At 46.4% G+C, this 17,455-nt stretch overlaps 1 protein-coding gene across 1 annotated transcript; it reads left to right on the forward strand.

The window, feature by feature from the left end:
- The first annotated feature begins 727 nt into the window (after positions 1–727).
- On the forward strand, positions 728–1,864 carry LOC134504430 (G-protein coupled receptor 12-like). The gene has a single exon (XM_063313635.1). It carries the CDS (start codon positions 728–730, stop codon positions 1,862–1,864), a length of 1,137 nt encoding a protein of 378 aa, XP_063169705.1.
- The last annotated feature ends 15,591 nt before the right edge of the window (positions 1,865–17,455 follow it).

A 17,455-nucleotide genomic window follows, 5' to 3' on the forward strand; every position in this document is an offset into this window, starting at 1 on the left:
CTGTAGCAGCAGTGAAGACAGCCTTTAGGAAGATACACGGGATGGGAGCGGAGGCGCCCTCCCATCACCGGGAAGCATCTGCTTTAGACTCGAGTAATTAAGATTCTCTCCGAGGACTGGGAGAAATCAGTCAAGGAGATCTCGGCCATTACGGGATGCTTCTCCTTCCCTTTGACTGCAGCTAAAACGGAGTTGGTGATGATGTCACTGCCTCTGCATCCTCCGGGGCGGGGCGGAATACCCGCTTCCCCACTCTTGTCGAGATCTCCACAAGTGTCAGACCACAGGTCCCATCCTCCCCGGCAGACATGAAAGGAGTAGTGATCCAACACTTCTGGAGGGGGGCTGTGGGGGGGAAGGCTAGGGAGAAAGGAAGAGGAAAAGGATGAGAACTTGCCCCAGGGTGGAAAATTCACCTTCTGAAGGAGGAAAACGAGCGGGCTGCATTGTAAAAGACCGAGAGCCGCAAAATCGGCCTCCTTAAGGAGGTACCAGCCTGCGACTTGGAAGGAAGAAGATCCGAAGGAAGAAAAGGGGTGGGTGGGTGAAGGGAAGGAGGGATCGGCTTCTGCCTGCCATTGCCCGGAGGCCGAGGTGCAGGAACAAGGGGATGGCCGAGGCGTTTAGCCCACCACCACCACCACCCCTTCTCCCTCTGACTTTCCCGGGCCTTCTTCCTCCCGCAGCGCCGTTTCACGCCCCGGCCGCCGCCGCCGCCGCCGCCGCCATGGAGGAGCAGTTCCGCCAGCAGCAACAGCAGCAGCAGCGGCTCCTGGTGCTCTTCAACGCCTCCTCCCGGCCCCTGGCCAGCCTCTGGCCGCCCACCCACCTCTCCGACGCCGCGGGGAGCCCTGCCGCCGGCCTGTCGCCCGCCACCGTCACCGCTGCCGCCGCCGCCACCGCCGCCGCCGCCGCCGCCACCGCGGCCGGAGAGGAGGCCGGCGGCGGCGCCGGCGGCGGAGAGGTGGCCGCCGCCGGCGCAGTCAGCCCCTGGGACGTCGCGCTGTGCGCCGCCGGGACGGCGATGGCGGGCGAGAACGCGCTGGTGCTGGCCGTCCTCTTCTACGCGCCCGGCCTGCGCGCGCCGCCCTTCCTGCTGATCGGCAGCCTGGCGCTGGCGGACCTGCTGGCCGGGCTGGGGCTGGTGGCCAACTTCGGCGTGCGGTACCTGCTGCAGCCGCCCAGCGAGGCGGCGACGCTGAGCGCGGCCGGGCTGCTGCTGGCCGCCTTCTCGGCCTCGGTGTGCAGCCTGCTGGCCATCACCATCGACCGCTACCTGTCGCTCTCCAACGCGCTGACCTACCACTCGGAGCGCGCGCTGACCTTCACCGCCGCCTCGCTGCTGCTGCTCTGGCTGGCCTGCCTGGGCGCGGGGCTCCTCCCGCTGCTGGGCTGGAACTGCCTGCGCCGGCCCAGCGCCTGCAGCGTCCTGCGGCCCGTCACCAGGGACCACGCCGCCGTGCTGGCCGTGGCCTTCCTGCTGCTCTTCGCCCTGATGCTGCAGCTCTACGGGCAGATCTGCCGCATCGCCTGCCGGCACGCCCAGCAGATCGCCGTCCAGCACCAGTTCATCGCCAGCGCGCAGGCCACCTCCACGCGCAGGGGACTCTCCACCCTCTCGCTCATCCTGGGCACCTTCGCCCTCTGCTGGATCCCTTTCGCCGTCTACTCCCTGGTGGCCGACGCCTCCTATCCAGCCGTCTACACCTACTCCTTGGCCCTGCCGGCCGCCTGCCACTCGCTCCTCAACCCCGTCGTTTACGCCTTCCGCAACCCCGAGATCCAGAAGTCGCTGTGGCTGGCCTGCTGCGTCTGCGCTCGGGCCGGCCTCTCCTCCCGAACCAGAACGTCCAGCGACGTGTAGAGGTGGGCTGGGCGAGAGGCCGCTGGAAGCCAGCACCCCCCCACCCCCCGCCACCATCAATACCCCCCCGTTTCCTTCTGGATTCTCGGATTCCCGATTCCCCGCAGGAGGAAGGAAAGACAAGCCAGCGCAGAAACACGCCACAGCCAACTTTCCGGGGAGGTCGAGAGAAAGGCAATTCCAGAGGGTTATTTTCTTATAAAGGGGATTTGATGTTGATAAAAGAGACGCAAGAGGCGTCCGACTTTGGCTGGGGGCGCTCTGCAAAAGGAGGGGGCAGCAATTTGGCCAAAGGGCCGGATTCAGTCGTTTCCTTGATTCGTTCTAAAGCCCCTTCGCGTTTAGTGTAAACCTGGATCTCAGGAGCGGGCGGGGAGGAGGGTCCCAAATGGATCCTGATCTGATTTTTTTGAATGTTACGCTTTTGGCGGGAGCGGGTCATTAACGGGTCCTGTGAAACCAGCCTTAGATTTCTTTTCTGGATGGGGAATGGAGAGGAGGAAGGCCATAGAGGTCGGAGCCGGCCGGGTAGGGCTTTGCCCTCTTTCAAGTAAGCACAGTTTCAGAGGCTGAGGGGGGTGCGGCTGCTGGGTGAAAATGGGACAGGGGCCCGAGCAGCTGCTCGTCTGCATCTTTTCGGCTTGAGCTGGAATGTAAAAGAGTTTAAACGCACGCTACAGCGAACGCCTTTGCACGGAATATCGCCGTGGGAAAACCGGGGGTCGTTTGTCAGGGATCTCCCTTTTCTCACTCTAATCAAATTTTCCTCTGCTATGCAATATCGAAACAACCGTTGAAAACACGCACACACACACACACACATACGCAAGCAGCACACACGCACACACACGGTGACGACGAACCGAGTCGTCGCGGGAGGATTGGAACCCGTCAAAATGGCTTCTTTCCATTCTAGGGACTGTTCAGCACCTCCAGAGTTGGACAGCTCCCCACAAGCAGCAGGCATTCAAAGGCACCCATTTGATTTCCAACAGAGGAGCTTCTATGCTGAAAATTTCATGGGTGTATAATTTGTCTTGCACGTGTAAGAACATATAGAGTGTGTGAGAGAGGCAGAGGAATCATTCCCATCTTTCCATTTATTCTCCAGCCCTCAAGAAAGTTGTGCAATTCATGGGTTGGGGGAGATCAGTTGAAAGACTCCTCCCCCCATTTCCAACAGTGCAATACACTGAGGCAGTGTTTTGCAGCCTTGGCCACTTGAAGACGGGTGGACTTCATCTCCCAGAATTCCTCAGCCAGCATGGCTGGCTGGAGAATTCTGGGAGATGAAGTCCACCCGTCTTCAAGTGGCCAAGGTTGAGAAACACCACACTGAGGGATCTACAGGCCCAAAGGCACTTTAAATTCATACACCACTGTGTGAGACAAAGGCAACCCCTTTGAATTTTCTTGCAGTTGCACTCGAAGGTGACTCTTGAGATAACTGGGGTGTATGTGGGAGGTAGACCAGTTTACAATGAAAGCAAAGGGGAGGATATGGAAACCACCAAGTAGTGCAGTTGATAAGATTTCTGAACTACTCTCCCTGCCATCCCCATTTGCTATTCTGATTCAAGGGAGAAGCATTCATCTTCCAAATTGCCAGCTTTATTAAGTCAATAAATAGGGAGAAATAGGGACCTTCAATTTAGCCAGCATGGTCTGTCGATACAAAGCTGTGTGAGTAACACAACTGAAAGGGCATGTTTTGCTCAACTCAATTTTCTCTGTGATGTGAAATTGGCAAAGTGGGAACAGGTGTGCTGCCCCTTGTCCTCTGTTCTGTTTTGACTAAGGAAAGGGATGCATTGGAGCCATTTAATCAACAGACAATGGTGGGGAAGATAAACCTTCAGTGAACTTGTGGCCATTTCCTCACTAATGATTTAGAGCTTCTCAAGGTGTCACCCAGCCATCATTATTACCACTTACAGCCTGTCTTCAGTACTGTTGTATCAGCATGGAGATGGTTAGAGGATGCTGTAAGTCACTAGTGATGAAACAGCATCAACCAGCTCATGTCAGAGAGGAACAGTGGCTGTTTAATTTTTGCACCACATCAAAACTGCTTCATGCCTTGTATAAGTGGTTTTGCGACAAATGCTGTCTGTGCTTTAATTTAACATCAATGCACAGTGTTCCTTAATGTTTAAGTGTCCCACCTTTAATTTTCATTTATTAGGATTTCCTTTAAACAAATACACAATTTTAAAAGAACCACTTCTCCTGTTCCCTGCTACAAGACTTACCACCTCCCAAAGTTTATCTTATCTAATTTCCAAGTCAGATCAGCATTGTAGAAAATATATATATATATAAAAAGAATCTCAGTGGGATTTCTAATGAAGTATTTCTGACAGGCTCTTTCAAATGTTTAGGCAGTTTGTTGAACTTCTCTCCCACCTTTCCCAGATACGTAGTCAGAGGGGAGGTTAGGGAAGGCAGAAAAGTTCCCAAGGTTGAGAAACACTGAGCTAAACAATGAAAAAATCTACTAAAGTCACGTTGCCTCTTTGGCAAGGCTTGCCATGCCTTGCACATATAGTTTTATCCCAGTTTTTGAAGTGGAAACAGATACTGTACATTTTGGATCCAAGAACTTGCAGAGAGAAAAGCTTAAGCAATTTATATCATAAGGTCTTTTGTCCCTACACGCAGTATTGTTGAGAACAAGCGTACTTGTTACTCCTTACTCCTACTGAGATACCAGTACTGTCAGCAAGTGTGGAGTGGCATCAGCAGTGTGGCTGAATAATGTGTCTGGTCCTGCGTAGCTCACCTTCGAACAGCAAATTTGGGTGGCAGGTGTCCAGAGGACTGGAACTAAACTGAACTGCTGAGAAACAAGGAGGAGTAAAGGTATCAGCTCAAGAGAAATGCTGAGCTTTGCAGATTTTTAAAACATAAAACAAGGGTACAGGTAGTCCTCGACTTACGACTGTTTGTTTAACAATGGTCCAAAGTTACAACGGCCTCGGAATGGGTGCTTTACGGCCTATAAAGCACTTCTGAGCATCAGAAAATGTCACACACACCCCATGCAGTCACATGATTGTATTTCAGGCGCTTGGCAACCAGCTTGCACTTACAACCAGTTGCAGCATCCCATGGTCATGTGATCACGTTTTGTGACATTTTTTGCCATTTTCTTGCAAAAAATGCCCATTGGGGAAGCTGGATTCGCTTAACCACCACCATAAAAATGGTCGTAAAATTGGGTCAGGTCAAGTGGTCACTCGACTTATGACTGCAATGACTTACGATGGAAATTCCGGTCCCAATTGTGGTCGTAAGTCGAGGACTACCTGTAGTTTAAGGTGAACTGGGCACACTCAGTAGTGGTGGAATGCTGTAAGTTGGTTGCCGAAGGCAGGGGACGGAAGGCAGCTGGCTGGGATGTTCCACAAGGGTGTTCTTGCTGGAGGGGAGTGTCTTCTCTTTGCTATCACAAAACAAACTGGGTTTGTCAATGACTTGTTGGATATATATCTCATCTTTGTACGTATGTAAGCGCTGTGGGATAAACTTTTGTGGCCTTGTAGGGAGCAGCTGGCTGGGGAATTCTGGGAGTTAAAGTCCAGACATCTTCAAGTTGCCAAGGTTGAGAAACCCTGCTTTATAGCGTCATTTTTGTGCATTTATGAAGCACCCACCTATCCTTTCAGTGGGGTTCAAAACCAAGCAGCTGCTCTTTCCTTTCTCTCTCCTGGCACTCTCCTCTCCCCAGCTTGTCAAGCATCTGTTGGGGATCAGGAAGCCCCTGTTTGGGAAGTGAGTATCCCGGTCATCTGGGGAGAGAAAGCGACCGCACCACCTGCACATAACCACACCTTCTTGCAGGAAGTTGCAGGGGGAGGGCTGCTCCCTAAAGGAACCCCTTGAGAGGGAGGTTCAGCTTTTGTTCTGAAACGCCCGGACAGAAGAGTGTTATTGCCCGTCGTGTCCTCACTGCGTTCGGGGGGGCCCTTGAGAGGCAAAGCTGCAGGCAAGACAATGGCCCCATGCATAAGTGCTCCTTGCTGAATGGGGACACACACACTGGCTCCCCAAAGGGAGACACATCACTTGCTAGCTACCATTCCATTTGGGTTAGCCCAAGGCCTTGCAATGCACTTTACGAACTATTGGGGTGGGGTGGGGTGGGGGGAAAGACACAAGGAATCAATGCTCTCCATTGCACTGCAACTCTATGGTGTATAATATTATACATTCATCTGCTGAGAGTAAATTATTTTTATTACTGTTCATAAAATGTTTGTGAATTGTCCGGAAAATACTTAAAAGTTATTTTGACAAATAAAATTGAAGAGATATTAAATTCTGGGGCGTTGTCCCATGAACGTGCCAAAAGGATTGTTGGTTGTTGTCTCATTTAGATATAGACTGTTGCTGATGACAAAAGTCCTGGTTGTGTTCAGAGGACACGTGCTCCACAGACTAGCCAACCACATTTTAGCATGGCAGGCCAGGCTCACCCAGAAGATGGGATTATGAACTGCATCATGTAAAGTTAGCCTTGGGTTTTCAAATGTTGCCCAGCCACAACCCCTACTTTAGACTTGCTTCCTGTTCTAAAAGCTGGCAAAGGGTCTGATCTGTACACCATCAATATAACCTCTCCAGAGATGTGCAAAACAGTCCAGCCTGCACAAGGCATACCAAAAAAAGGCCAGGGCTTCAGTCATGTGGTCCCAACTGGTCTCTTGACATCCTTTGCCACCCCCACACAGATGCCCTGAATTTCAGGATGTTCCAAGCTCAAAAGGGCCATTCTTGGCATTGCCGGCTCAGAATAAAATAAAAATTTCCATCTGTTTCACTCTGACTGCTAGATCAGACACACAGGCTTTGTCCTAACCTCCAAACCAAATGGGGCCCTTTTGAGCGATTTATCTCATAAAATCCTTTCCCCCTACATGCAAATGTCCTAGATATTGTTTTGTAAGTCGGGATTGAGTTGTTTGGTTTAGTGTTTTGCCAAAATATTTTTGCTTCAGTTCCTGGTGCCACGATCTGAAACTGGAAGAGAGGGTGAGGAGCTTAAAGGGGAAGTGGTTGCCATAGCAGATGAGCAGATGATGGAGAACCTTGGGGTCTGCTGTGCTGGAGAGATGATTATGACTCACCAACAGCATTTGGACCACACCTGCTGGAGACCTTTGCTCCAAGTTTCACTTCTGAGCTGCTCTCCCATTTTCTACAAGGAGAGCTATAAATTCCTCAGCAAGAAGTCAGCAGAAGCAGCAGCCAGCAATGCAAACTGAGAACCCAGAATGATACAAGGACTTTCTGTGCACTTGTAGCCAGAATCCTTGGGATTTTTCTGGCAGAGATTGAGTCCCAGGGGCAGACATAATGAGGTGGTCATAGGATAATCCAGAGGTCCAGTATGTGGTTCCCTGAGCAGAGCAGCAGTAAAAGGCACAGAGCTAAGGCAAGCAGTTGCAAGCAACACTGGGAACAGAGTGGGTTTGCTTAAAATTGCCCACTTCTAATGGAGAAATGACTTCTGCTAACTATTTGGCCATCTCCCCAAAAGGGACTTAAAGCAGTTTTATAGCATCACCCAGCCATTCTTGCAATGTAGGATATGAAGCCTGTTCTCATTACTATTGTTTGGGCACTATGATGTTGGGATGACTCCAGAAGAGTCCAGGTCACTAGAGAAGAACTCCTTACTAGTCTGCATTAAGCCTGACTCGTCCATACTCAGCACAACCTGGGGAGAAACTCAGATTCTAGAAACTTTTCCTCTTCAGCTGTTCCTGCTGTATCTCCCTCTCAGTTGATGGATGAGATTCCTCCATCTCTCATAAGGCATTTCCCCGCTCCTTCCCCATCATGACTTTGTGTCCTGTCCTGACACCTGCCAAGTTTCAATAAACCAGCAAAATCAGAAAGCCAACTCATTCCTCCTCCTCCTCCCCCTCCCTCCCTCTCTCACACACACACAGCTCACTCAATTTTCACTGAAAAAATAGGAAGATCAACAGCCACAGGGAAAAATACTCTTAAAATTTCAATTTTCTTTATTGTTATTGTTACCAACATGCATAAAGTGTCAACAGCTTGGATTTATGTTGCACAACATTTCCTGGGGGGGAAACAATTAAAAGAAACATAATTGTTTACTAGCAGTTTTCAGCTCTTGTAACAGGGTTTCTGTTGTGTGTTCTACAGAGAGGAAAAGGGAAAAAAATCCATCTGAAACCATACAGTTTGGTCCTGTTTTGTCAATACTGAGACAAGCAGAACCCACAGCGCTGGGAACACTTGCTTTACGAATAGCAAAACTCTGTACGGTAGGTAGGTACAAGTGGGGAACATCTACTGATCTACTGACTATATGCACGTGGTTAGAAGAACACTCCGGTACACAGCAGACAGCACTTTCTGCTACTGCGGTTTGTCAGCTCTAGAATAATGTGAAATCAAATACTTAGAAGCATGTGCAAACCTCCACATTGTAAGATTTACCCGTTTCCCACCAGTCAGTCCCTTTGAAGAGAAATCAAATATAAAGGGGGGGGGAGTATATATTTTAAAAATGTACTATAAACCATGACACAAGCAGAAGAAATATTGACTCAGCTCACTTGCTTTGTTGGTGTAACAATCATCCACACTGAGAGTAGATTTCAGTAGCTATTAAGTATGAAATATAAACAGACTCCACATATCAGGTCAGCAAAGTATTAAATAATAGATACATTGGATCTTGCTTTCCTACCCCATATGGGAGATACCTGGTTGATCATTGCTGGAAACAAATGAACTCAAAATGGGAGAACCTGCAGCCCTGAGATGTTGATGGGCTTCACATCTTCCCTCTGACTGAAGGAACAGACCTATAGCTTGGATACGTTGGACCTTGACAGAGTCCATAAAAGTTCAGGGAGCCGGAATAACAGGAGTGTCCTTGTACCACTTTTGGTTATACATCAGCTTTATTTCTCAGAACAAGAGTGGAAATGTCTTTCCATGGGGACCCTCCGGGAGCTCAGCTCTTCCATCCTTAAAAGAAACCCAGCCACGCCATATCCCAAAATGGCCACAAAAATCCTGCCAGTGAAATTTGGCCATTTAGCCACCAAATGTGGGCACTGATATTTCAAACCATTGGGGGTTTTGGAAGGATGGAAGTAGCTCCCTTCCAGAGTGCCTCCGAAAGGCTCTCCTCTCTCCTGCCCCTCCAGAATGTAAAAACAGTCCCTGGTCCTTCCTGTGACACCATCACCATTCTGGTAATAGCAGCTATGACTTTCAGCTATTTGTAGGACCAAGTTACAGACCCCTATCCTTGGAGTCTGTCTACCCTGAGTTGTATCATACTGAGGAACAGGGAAGATAACTTGAAAACTTTCAGTAGCTCAGTTGATCCATTTTATCCAAGAGGACAGAATGTGAAAATGTAACCACTATATCCTGTTAGCAGATGAGTGTGTAGCAAACCATCATTTCTGACATTCTCCAAAGGCTGGGTGACCGATCACCACATCAATGTCTCCATGGCTTTTCCACTGTCCAGGCTGGGCCGTTTGTCATGTGAACTGACCACTTCCAGTTTGTGGCTGCTTCCCTTTGTGCAATCATTTTGCTGCAAAAAAGTGCCCTTGTGACTTTATCAAGAAGTTCCCAGAGTTCTCAGCTATGAGGTGCATTGAACTACGTGCTGAGCAGCCAAGACTTTGGGCCAGCAAGGTTCAACCCACGTATCAAGAAAAATGGCTAGGATCCAGATGTCGAAAGGATGGACCCATCCATCCATCCATCCATCCATCCATCCATCTCTGCAGAGCGAGAAAAGAAACTAATGCTTCCTCTTCAAGTTGCCCTGCCTAAGGGAGTGTTTTGGAACTACGGGTATTAATTATGAGCAGTAGATTGGTTTTCTAAGATCAGCTGATTTCCAAAGTCTAGGACAATACCAGGCACCTCTAGCCAGATCTGAATCCTGTCATTCTTTCCTCCAACCAATAATCCCAGCAGTTCAGAGAACAGGGGTGCGCTGGTGGTTTTCTGAGTCCTGTAGCCTCCCTAGAGTCAAAGGGTGGTGCGACCCGCCAGTAGATCAAACTAGAGAGCTTGGATGCAGGATACAAACCCAGCAGTGCTCCCACCAGTGGCTGGATTGGTTGCATCTCTACTTCCCATCCAACTCTCAGAGCTTGTTTGTCTTGGGTTAGAGAGGAAATGCTCAGGACCATTGAAGGCCTTTCCTAAAGTTGCTGATCATGGTAATTTTTAATGTGATAGATGAAGAAGAAATCTAATAACGGTACTTAATTCATTTTAAACAAATTATATTTAAATCAAATTAATAAATTTGATCAAATATATCTGATTTTGCCAGGATCCTTCCCATTTCTTCTATTCCCAGATCCTAGGTTGTGTATCCCTAAAGACAACCCTCTTGGATCTCCCCATTCTATAAGGATCTTAAGGCATTCAAGGGAAGGGAAGGAGAGCAAGTGATGTCACGTGTGTTATGACATCATTGTGCAAATGGTATCACAATGGCATGGCATCATCGTGGCTTGTACCAGATACCTATGCTAAGAACCAGGGTAACATTTTACCCTTTGGTAGAACGTCTATTTCTTTGGCACCAACCACCCAGGAGGTTAAGAATCTTGCATTTCTTCTGAACCCACATCGTAAGCTCACCACTGCCTCAATTTGAGGAGCTCTAGTGAACTAATTCCCTTAGCTTGAGATTTATCCCCTGCTCCCAGCTGCACCCCCTCCTTCCCAGGGAGGACCCCAAGCTTAGCCATTTTTCTTTTCCCTTTCTCATAGCGCTTCTCATTTACCTTCTCTGCTCTAAAGTTAGCCCAGGACTACCAACGCTTTCTTTGTCCCTGACAGGGAAAATCAACGACACGGGGGGGGGGGGGAAATAACAATAAAACACCGTATAATCAAAGAACTAAATCTGCAAAAAGGCAGGGTCAGTCATCTTTGCCTCCATCTGCAAGTTCTGTCCCCAAGGACAAAGCCTTCTGCTCTTGCTGTGGGTACGGCTAAACCCCTCTACGTGGGGAGGGGGTGGGGGACCAGGAGATGCAGCCCAGGGACAATGTTGGATTTGGAATAACTGCAAAAACGCCATTTCAAACATTCAAGCTAGCCTCCAACAAATGTCTTCCCATTCTGATACACATGGTGAGGGAAGAGAGACGATGCTGCTCAGCCAGCTACTGGAAATAAATTAACGTGCATTACTGAACCTGAGAATTATCTTGCTCCTCTGTTGGCCTGGTATCTTCTGCTGAAGGGCATTCTCAAAGCCCCTTGACTCTTCATTTATTTCTAGAACCCTGCACCGTTTTCCCAAATCAGCCTTAACAGGGAAGTTCCTCTGCCTGCCATTTCCTCAGTTCTCCTTCCTTCACTTTGATGTTTTATTTATAATAATAATTTTGACCTAGTAGGTCTACCAGGCAGCTTATCAATTTAAAATCAAATAAAAATTAGGACAGCCATAAAATGCAATGATCTGTTCATGCCAGATGCCTAAACTAGTTACTGAATTAATTTGTTTTGAGCTTGCACACTTCATTGAGCTGTAAACTGATTGAATGGTCTGGGTTCACACCAAACACTAACCTTGGCAACTTTAAGATGGCTGGCTGGGGAATTCTGGGAGTTGAAGTCCACACATCTTAAAGTTGCCAAGGGTGAGAAACCCTGGTCTATGGCACCTCTGCAACAGTTGTAGCACTGTGATATAAATAGAGGCTGCTAACAAACCATGAAGACTGGAAAAAGCTGACATCTGGTGCCTGGAGATGGTGGTGCTCCAGCTGAAAGTGAAAGTCCATTCAAGGTATTTGTGGAGGCTTAAGCATGACTAAGGACAAGAATACAAGTCGCATTTGAAGGCCCAGGCCAGGAGTCCTCAGCTGTTGTGGCTGTGAAGTAATGAGTGTGTTGCATCCTGGTCTGAAGGGGTGAATCCAGAAATTCCATCTCTGGGTTCTTCTTGGGAGTTTGAACAAATATTTGACTCAGAAATTCAACCTGAAAATAATTGCAACTTCAGACTGAATCTTTGAAGCAAATCATCAGATTGAATTGGATGACTTCAAATTGATTTCCAAAAATTCAGATCCAGTTTGGAAATTCGATTGATATTTTGAGCATTAACAAGCACATTTATTCTGATTTGGTTTGAAAATCCAAATCCAACTGTTAAACTAAATTAAATCTATTTTCTAAACTGAGTTACAAAGTGAGTCATATAAGTCTGAATCTAATGGATTTTCTAAATAATATCCCCAATTCAAATTTAGTTAAGGCTGATTCCACATCTCTACATGTATTTCTTTATTTGCTTTTATTTGCCTTTTTTTTAAGAGGAAAAAAAGGAGGAGGATTAGAAAATTCACAGGCAGAGAACTGTCAGATGAAAGACAAGAGAAAGGGTTCAGTTTGTTTAGTAACAGTGCAGAAAAGGAGATATCACTGCTGTTACATAATGGACCCATTTTTCACCCAATTACCAGAGGGAAAGAACGTAGACTACTATGAACAGGAAGGAGAAGAAAAATTTAAATTAAGTTCCATGCTGCAGATTGGACCTTAGAAGGATCCCATCTCCAAAAAGCACTCTTGTTTAATCCAGCAAGCAGATGCTGTTCAGACAAGCTGTAATTCTAACTGAACAGATTTAATCAGCTTTGGTTAAAAATGGCCTTTTAATGGTGAGTGAGTGAGAGAATTTAAGTCACTATTTCTCAACCTTGGGAAATTTATGATGTGTGGACTTCAACTCCCAGACTTCTCCAGCCAGCCATGTTGGCTGGAGAATTCTGGGAGTTGAAGCCCACACACCTTAAAGTTCCCAAAGTTAAGAAACACTGATTTAAGTATTCACTTTGATTGTGGTGCTTATTATCCCCTTTAGGGGTTTAACTACTGAAGATTTGTGTAACATGGCCCAGCATCCTTCTGGCAGTGAAAATAGGGGGACAGGCACCAGTGACTAATCAGCAGGAATGTTTTAAGGAGCCCATGCTTCAGGAACAATCCCAAACTTGGGAATGTCATTTAGCAGTATTAACCTCTGTATGGCTCACTCAGTCTTCAAATATCTGCAGACATTTATTTGCTCCTGGCACTTGGCTTCTGCCAGTTCCAAATCCAGCAGAAACCAGTGGCATCTGCAGGGGGGAAGAGAGTCAAAAAAGTCAGGATGGCAGCCATGAGTGCATGTTCACAGCCACCATCTTGACCTTTAAGACACACACACACACACACACACCCAGGATGCCCTGCAGTTGCTCCCCTACCAATGTTATTGAAATGCACGCATTTCATTGGGTGAAAATGGTATCTGGCCAGTAAGACCACCCAAGAATACACAACTCTCCTCCAAAGCATTTCAGCAATCTGTAGCTTCTGATCTACTCTTGAGCTATACACTAAGCCAGTGTTTCTCAACCTTGGCAACTTGAAGATGTGTGGACTTCGACTCCCAAGCTGGCTGGCTGGCTGGGGAATCCTGGGAGCTGAAGTCCACACATTTTCAAGCTGCCAAGGTTGAGAAACACTGCACTAGGCAGTGGCATCCACAGGATCTGAGGCATTTGTCAAAACAATGGAAGCAGTGCTGTTATGCCATGATGCTGTTTTTATCATCCCCCCACCACCACTCCTGAAGGTCCTTCTGCTGCAGAGCTCCTTGGTCACTAGGCCAATTAACACAGACCCTCTAGGGAATCTTAACTAGGCACTCTTAGGACAGAGCAGTTGAATTGCACGTTTCTTGTCCAAATGGATTCCTTCTCAAAAGAGCAATACACCAAGAATCCAATCTTTCTGGATGCTGTTCTTTGATGCAACCTGATTAGGTTTTGGTCTCAAGTGGTCTCCTCTCTGCCTCTACTTCCCTCCACAGTTCTGGCAAGGACAAGAGGAAAATACCCTTTTTCCACCCTGCCACACATTTTTTGCAAGCCAAATCTTGCAAAGTTTCGACTCAAGGCTCCCTCAGCCCAACTGGTTTTGAAATAGGATTTGTTCTTCATTTTTGCTCAAAGTCCCATGGGATTGTCAGTAGCGAATTGGTACAAAATTGGCAACATGATCCATATAGCTCATTGACGTGAGTAATCTTTTCTCTTTGTGTGCGCTGTATTCTATGTCTTATACAAGTCATGGTGGGTATGAGAAAAGGGGGAATCAAGCCAACATTTAATTAGATGTGGGCTTTCTCTCTCTCTCTCTTTATATAGTTATAGATATACTTACAGCCCACTATAGTAACACTGTACAATACGAAATAGTTACAAATTCTGTTAGGCTACACAATCCTACACAAGGTATGACTTGATAATTAATCACACAATATGCATAGCTAGTGCCTCCTTGCTATAATGGCTTCTTTTGTCTCAGTTTAATTACCCCATTTCCCCAGCCATTCCTACTAATTGTCTGGTGTTATTGTCTAATTATCTCTCCCTTAAAACCCAGAGGTGTCTCAAGCAGCTAGCAATCTTAATACATCCAACTAATGTCACACCTTGCTGGGTTATTTCCCATGTCTGACCTATCTCCATGTTACAAATAATGGTCTAACTTGCTTTGGATCTGGCAACTGGGCTTGAGAAACTGCCTTATATTAAATCATAACTCCATCTGTTTGCTGGAGATGCCAGGCTTGGATGTTCTACAGGTAAAACAGATCCTTTGCCCCTCTCTACCCACTCTTCTGCCATCCTCTCTACCCAATCCTGCTGTCAATACCTTGACAATGAAGAGAGTTATCAGCAGAGGATGGGAAGTCACACATCATTCCCCTATCATGGGCAAGTGCTCCACTGCTTTCTGGTGAGGATGACAAGAAGAGCTCCTCCATCCTCTGAAGATTGGATTGAGAAGATGGCAGCGACCAGTGATGCAGGGAGGCATGACCCTGGTAATGCCACCTTTTTGGCTTGATACATAGGCCAATGAAAATATGAGGACTCTTCACCTGCAGAACCCATACATGCTGGGACTAGTATGTCAGAAGTCTTCAGCAGATAGCAGCTACATAAGACATTGCACCCAATGGAAAGTTCTACTGCATTTCCATTAACGCTCTCATGGAAAAGAGATCAGTAAGGAATGGAAAGGGTGGAGTGACTCAGAGAGTAAGAATCCTGGACCAGCTCTCCAAAATGCTTACCCAAGAAAAAGCTGTATTTCATAATGTCAACAAATAACGCAGATTAGTAAGATGTTTACCACTTTTGATCGTCCTACTAGATACAGTGAAGGCCAAAGAACCAAGCTAACTATGGGAAATTCGACTCAGCCCAATTCTGGCTTCAAGACCTGTGCCATCCACAACCCCAAGAGGTCTACTCTGAAGCTTCAGATATTTGCTTCTCAAGTAGGGAATGTAGAAGAGGAAACCCTAGAGCCTCAAAAATCCATGTGGAAAGCCCAATTCCATTCATAACTAACAAAGCATTAAAATGCAGCTGTCCAGCAAATAGAGGAACACCACTGGAAATCACTCCCCACTTCTTCTGTCCCTTACTGATGGTGCTTTGTGGCAAAATATTGAGGCATACTTTTCACAATACTTCTGTCAGGGAGTTGAAGCCCCGAGTGCATACATCTGTTCCTTGAAGGACTTGTGCAAACTGCATGGATCCCAATTCCTTTCTGGAGGTATGGACAGCTTGCATGGAGAAATAGGGAACCTACATTTTGGGAGGGGCTACAGTAGAGCCTTCACTAACTTTCTTCAGGCACTCGTTAATCTAATTTCAGCGGTTCTCCCTTGGTTGACAAAGGCAGTTACTACCAAATTAGACTGTGTCTAACATTATAAAAAAAGAGACTTGCATATGCCAGAAGTTGAGAGACAGACATTTTCTTTCAAACTTCTCAGCCATGGAAACTCTTCATTTTATCCTGATTGTCAAAGGAGGAAAGCAGACTTTTCATGTTACACAAACTCTTGTCCAGGTAGTCCTCGCTTAACAATCACAATTGGGACTGAAATTTTAGTTGCTAAGTGAAGCAGTCATTAAGCAAATCCAACCCAGCAGTCGATAAGCGAATCACTGCAGGCATTAAGCAAACCACATGGTCATTAAGCGAATCACGTGGTTCCCCTTTGATTTTGCTTGCCAGGAGTCGGCCAGGAAGGTTGAAAATGGTGATCACATGACCGCGGGACACTGTGGCAGTCATAAATGTGAACCGGTTGCCAAGTGCCCAAACCGTGATCACCTGACCACGGGGACACTGTGACGGTCATAGGTGTGAGGACTGGTCGTAAGTCGGTTTTTTCAGCCCTGTAGTCTGAACTGTCACTAAATGAATAGTTGTTAAGCAAGGACTACCTGTATACCTTTAATTATAATCTGAGGGCAGAATTTAAGAAGGATGATCAAACAACCTCAAGCCTGCAATGTCTCTGGAGGTACAGTGCATTCTTTTACTCTAAAGTAATCCTATTGGGACTGATGGGGCTTATTCCCAGGAAAGAATATACAGAATAGGGCTGTGCAATGCTTTGAATTCAGTGCCCAAAAATTGCTTCAGAATATGTTGAGTGTGAACCCAGGATTTAAATAATCCATTAAAACAGCCACACCTTTAAGTAGGGGGCTACTGTGGGGAAACCTCTACAGCAGATGTGCAATCCTAAAAAAAAGACACAGCTGTATTAATGAGCCACTGAAAGGCCTGGGTTTGTGCTCCTACTTATACTAAAGCGACTTTTCAAAACTCACATAGCTCTAAATCAGAACTGTACCTCAGATCTCATTAAAATTAAACCAAAAAGATAATAACAATTAACTTGGGGCAGTTTATGGCCCAACATTTACCTAATTAAAAAAATAAGTGATCTTAAGACAGAGTAATTGGCACTTGTTTTCGTTCACTGCCAAGTACTGTTAGGTTTAAAAAATTACAGTTACAATCCTATGTACATTTAGTGAGTGTAAGCCCAATGAAACTCAATAGAACTTACTTCCAAATAGGCACAACTATGAAATTAGATACCTATGAAAGGTGTGCGAATATCAACTTACTTCGGTGGGAAATTTTAATTTGCAAGGCTGCGCAAGGACCTTAGGATGATTAAACCAGGGGGGAAAGTACATGCTTAGCATCTTTCTGGAAGGAAGAGAAGTACCTAAACCATCCTGCTCTTTTTGTGATGGATGACTGTTTATCGTATTTCGATATATCAGCTCAAATCGGAATTTTCCAATCATTATTTTGCAGACTTTTTTCTGGATATCATAGTATTCATGTTTCTAGTTTTTCACAATTATGGAAATGGGGAGAGAAAAGAGAAGGGAATTGGGCATTTTTCTCCACTGCAACATTGAGAAAAATTAGCTATATATCAGAATACACAATAACTCAGTAAATTAATTACTGGCCAGATATTATTGATCTCTAGGATGTTTGAAACACTTATTCTTAGAAACTTTCATGGCTCACTATCCACACTGTCACCTGGATGAAAGATTACCAAAGTGGGCAAACAAATATCTCCCCACTAAGAGAAGAATAGTCAGAATATTCTTCAGGAGGGCAGGTGATTTAGTTTGTCCATAAATAGAGTCAAAA

The sequence above is a fragment of the Candoia aspera genome, chromosome 12, assembly GCF_035149785.1.
Source record: "Candoia aspera isolate rCanAsp1 chromosome 12, rCanAsp1.hap2, whole genome shotgun sequence".
Taxonomy (NCBI): Eukaryota; Metazoa; Chordata; class Lepidosauria; order Squamata; family Boidae; genus Candoia; species Candoia aspera.

What these genes read in the sequence shown, in the direction of transcription:
- LOC134504430 (XM_063313635.1), top strand. Translation starts at nt 728, where the DNA reads ATGGAGGAGCAGTTCCGCCAGCAGCAACAGCAGCAGCAGCGGCTCCTG.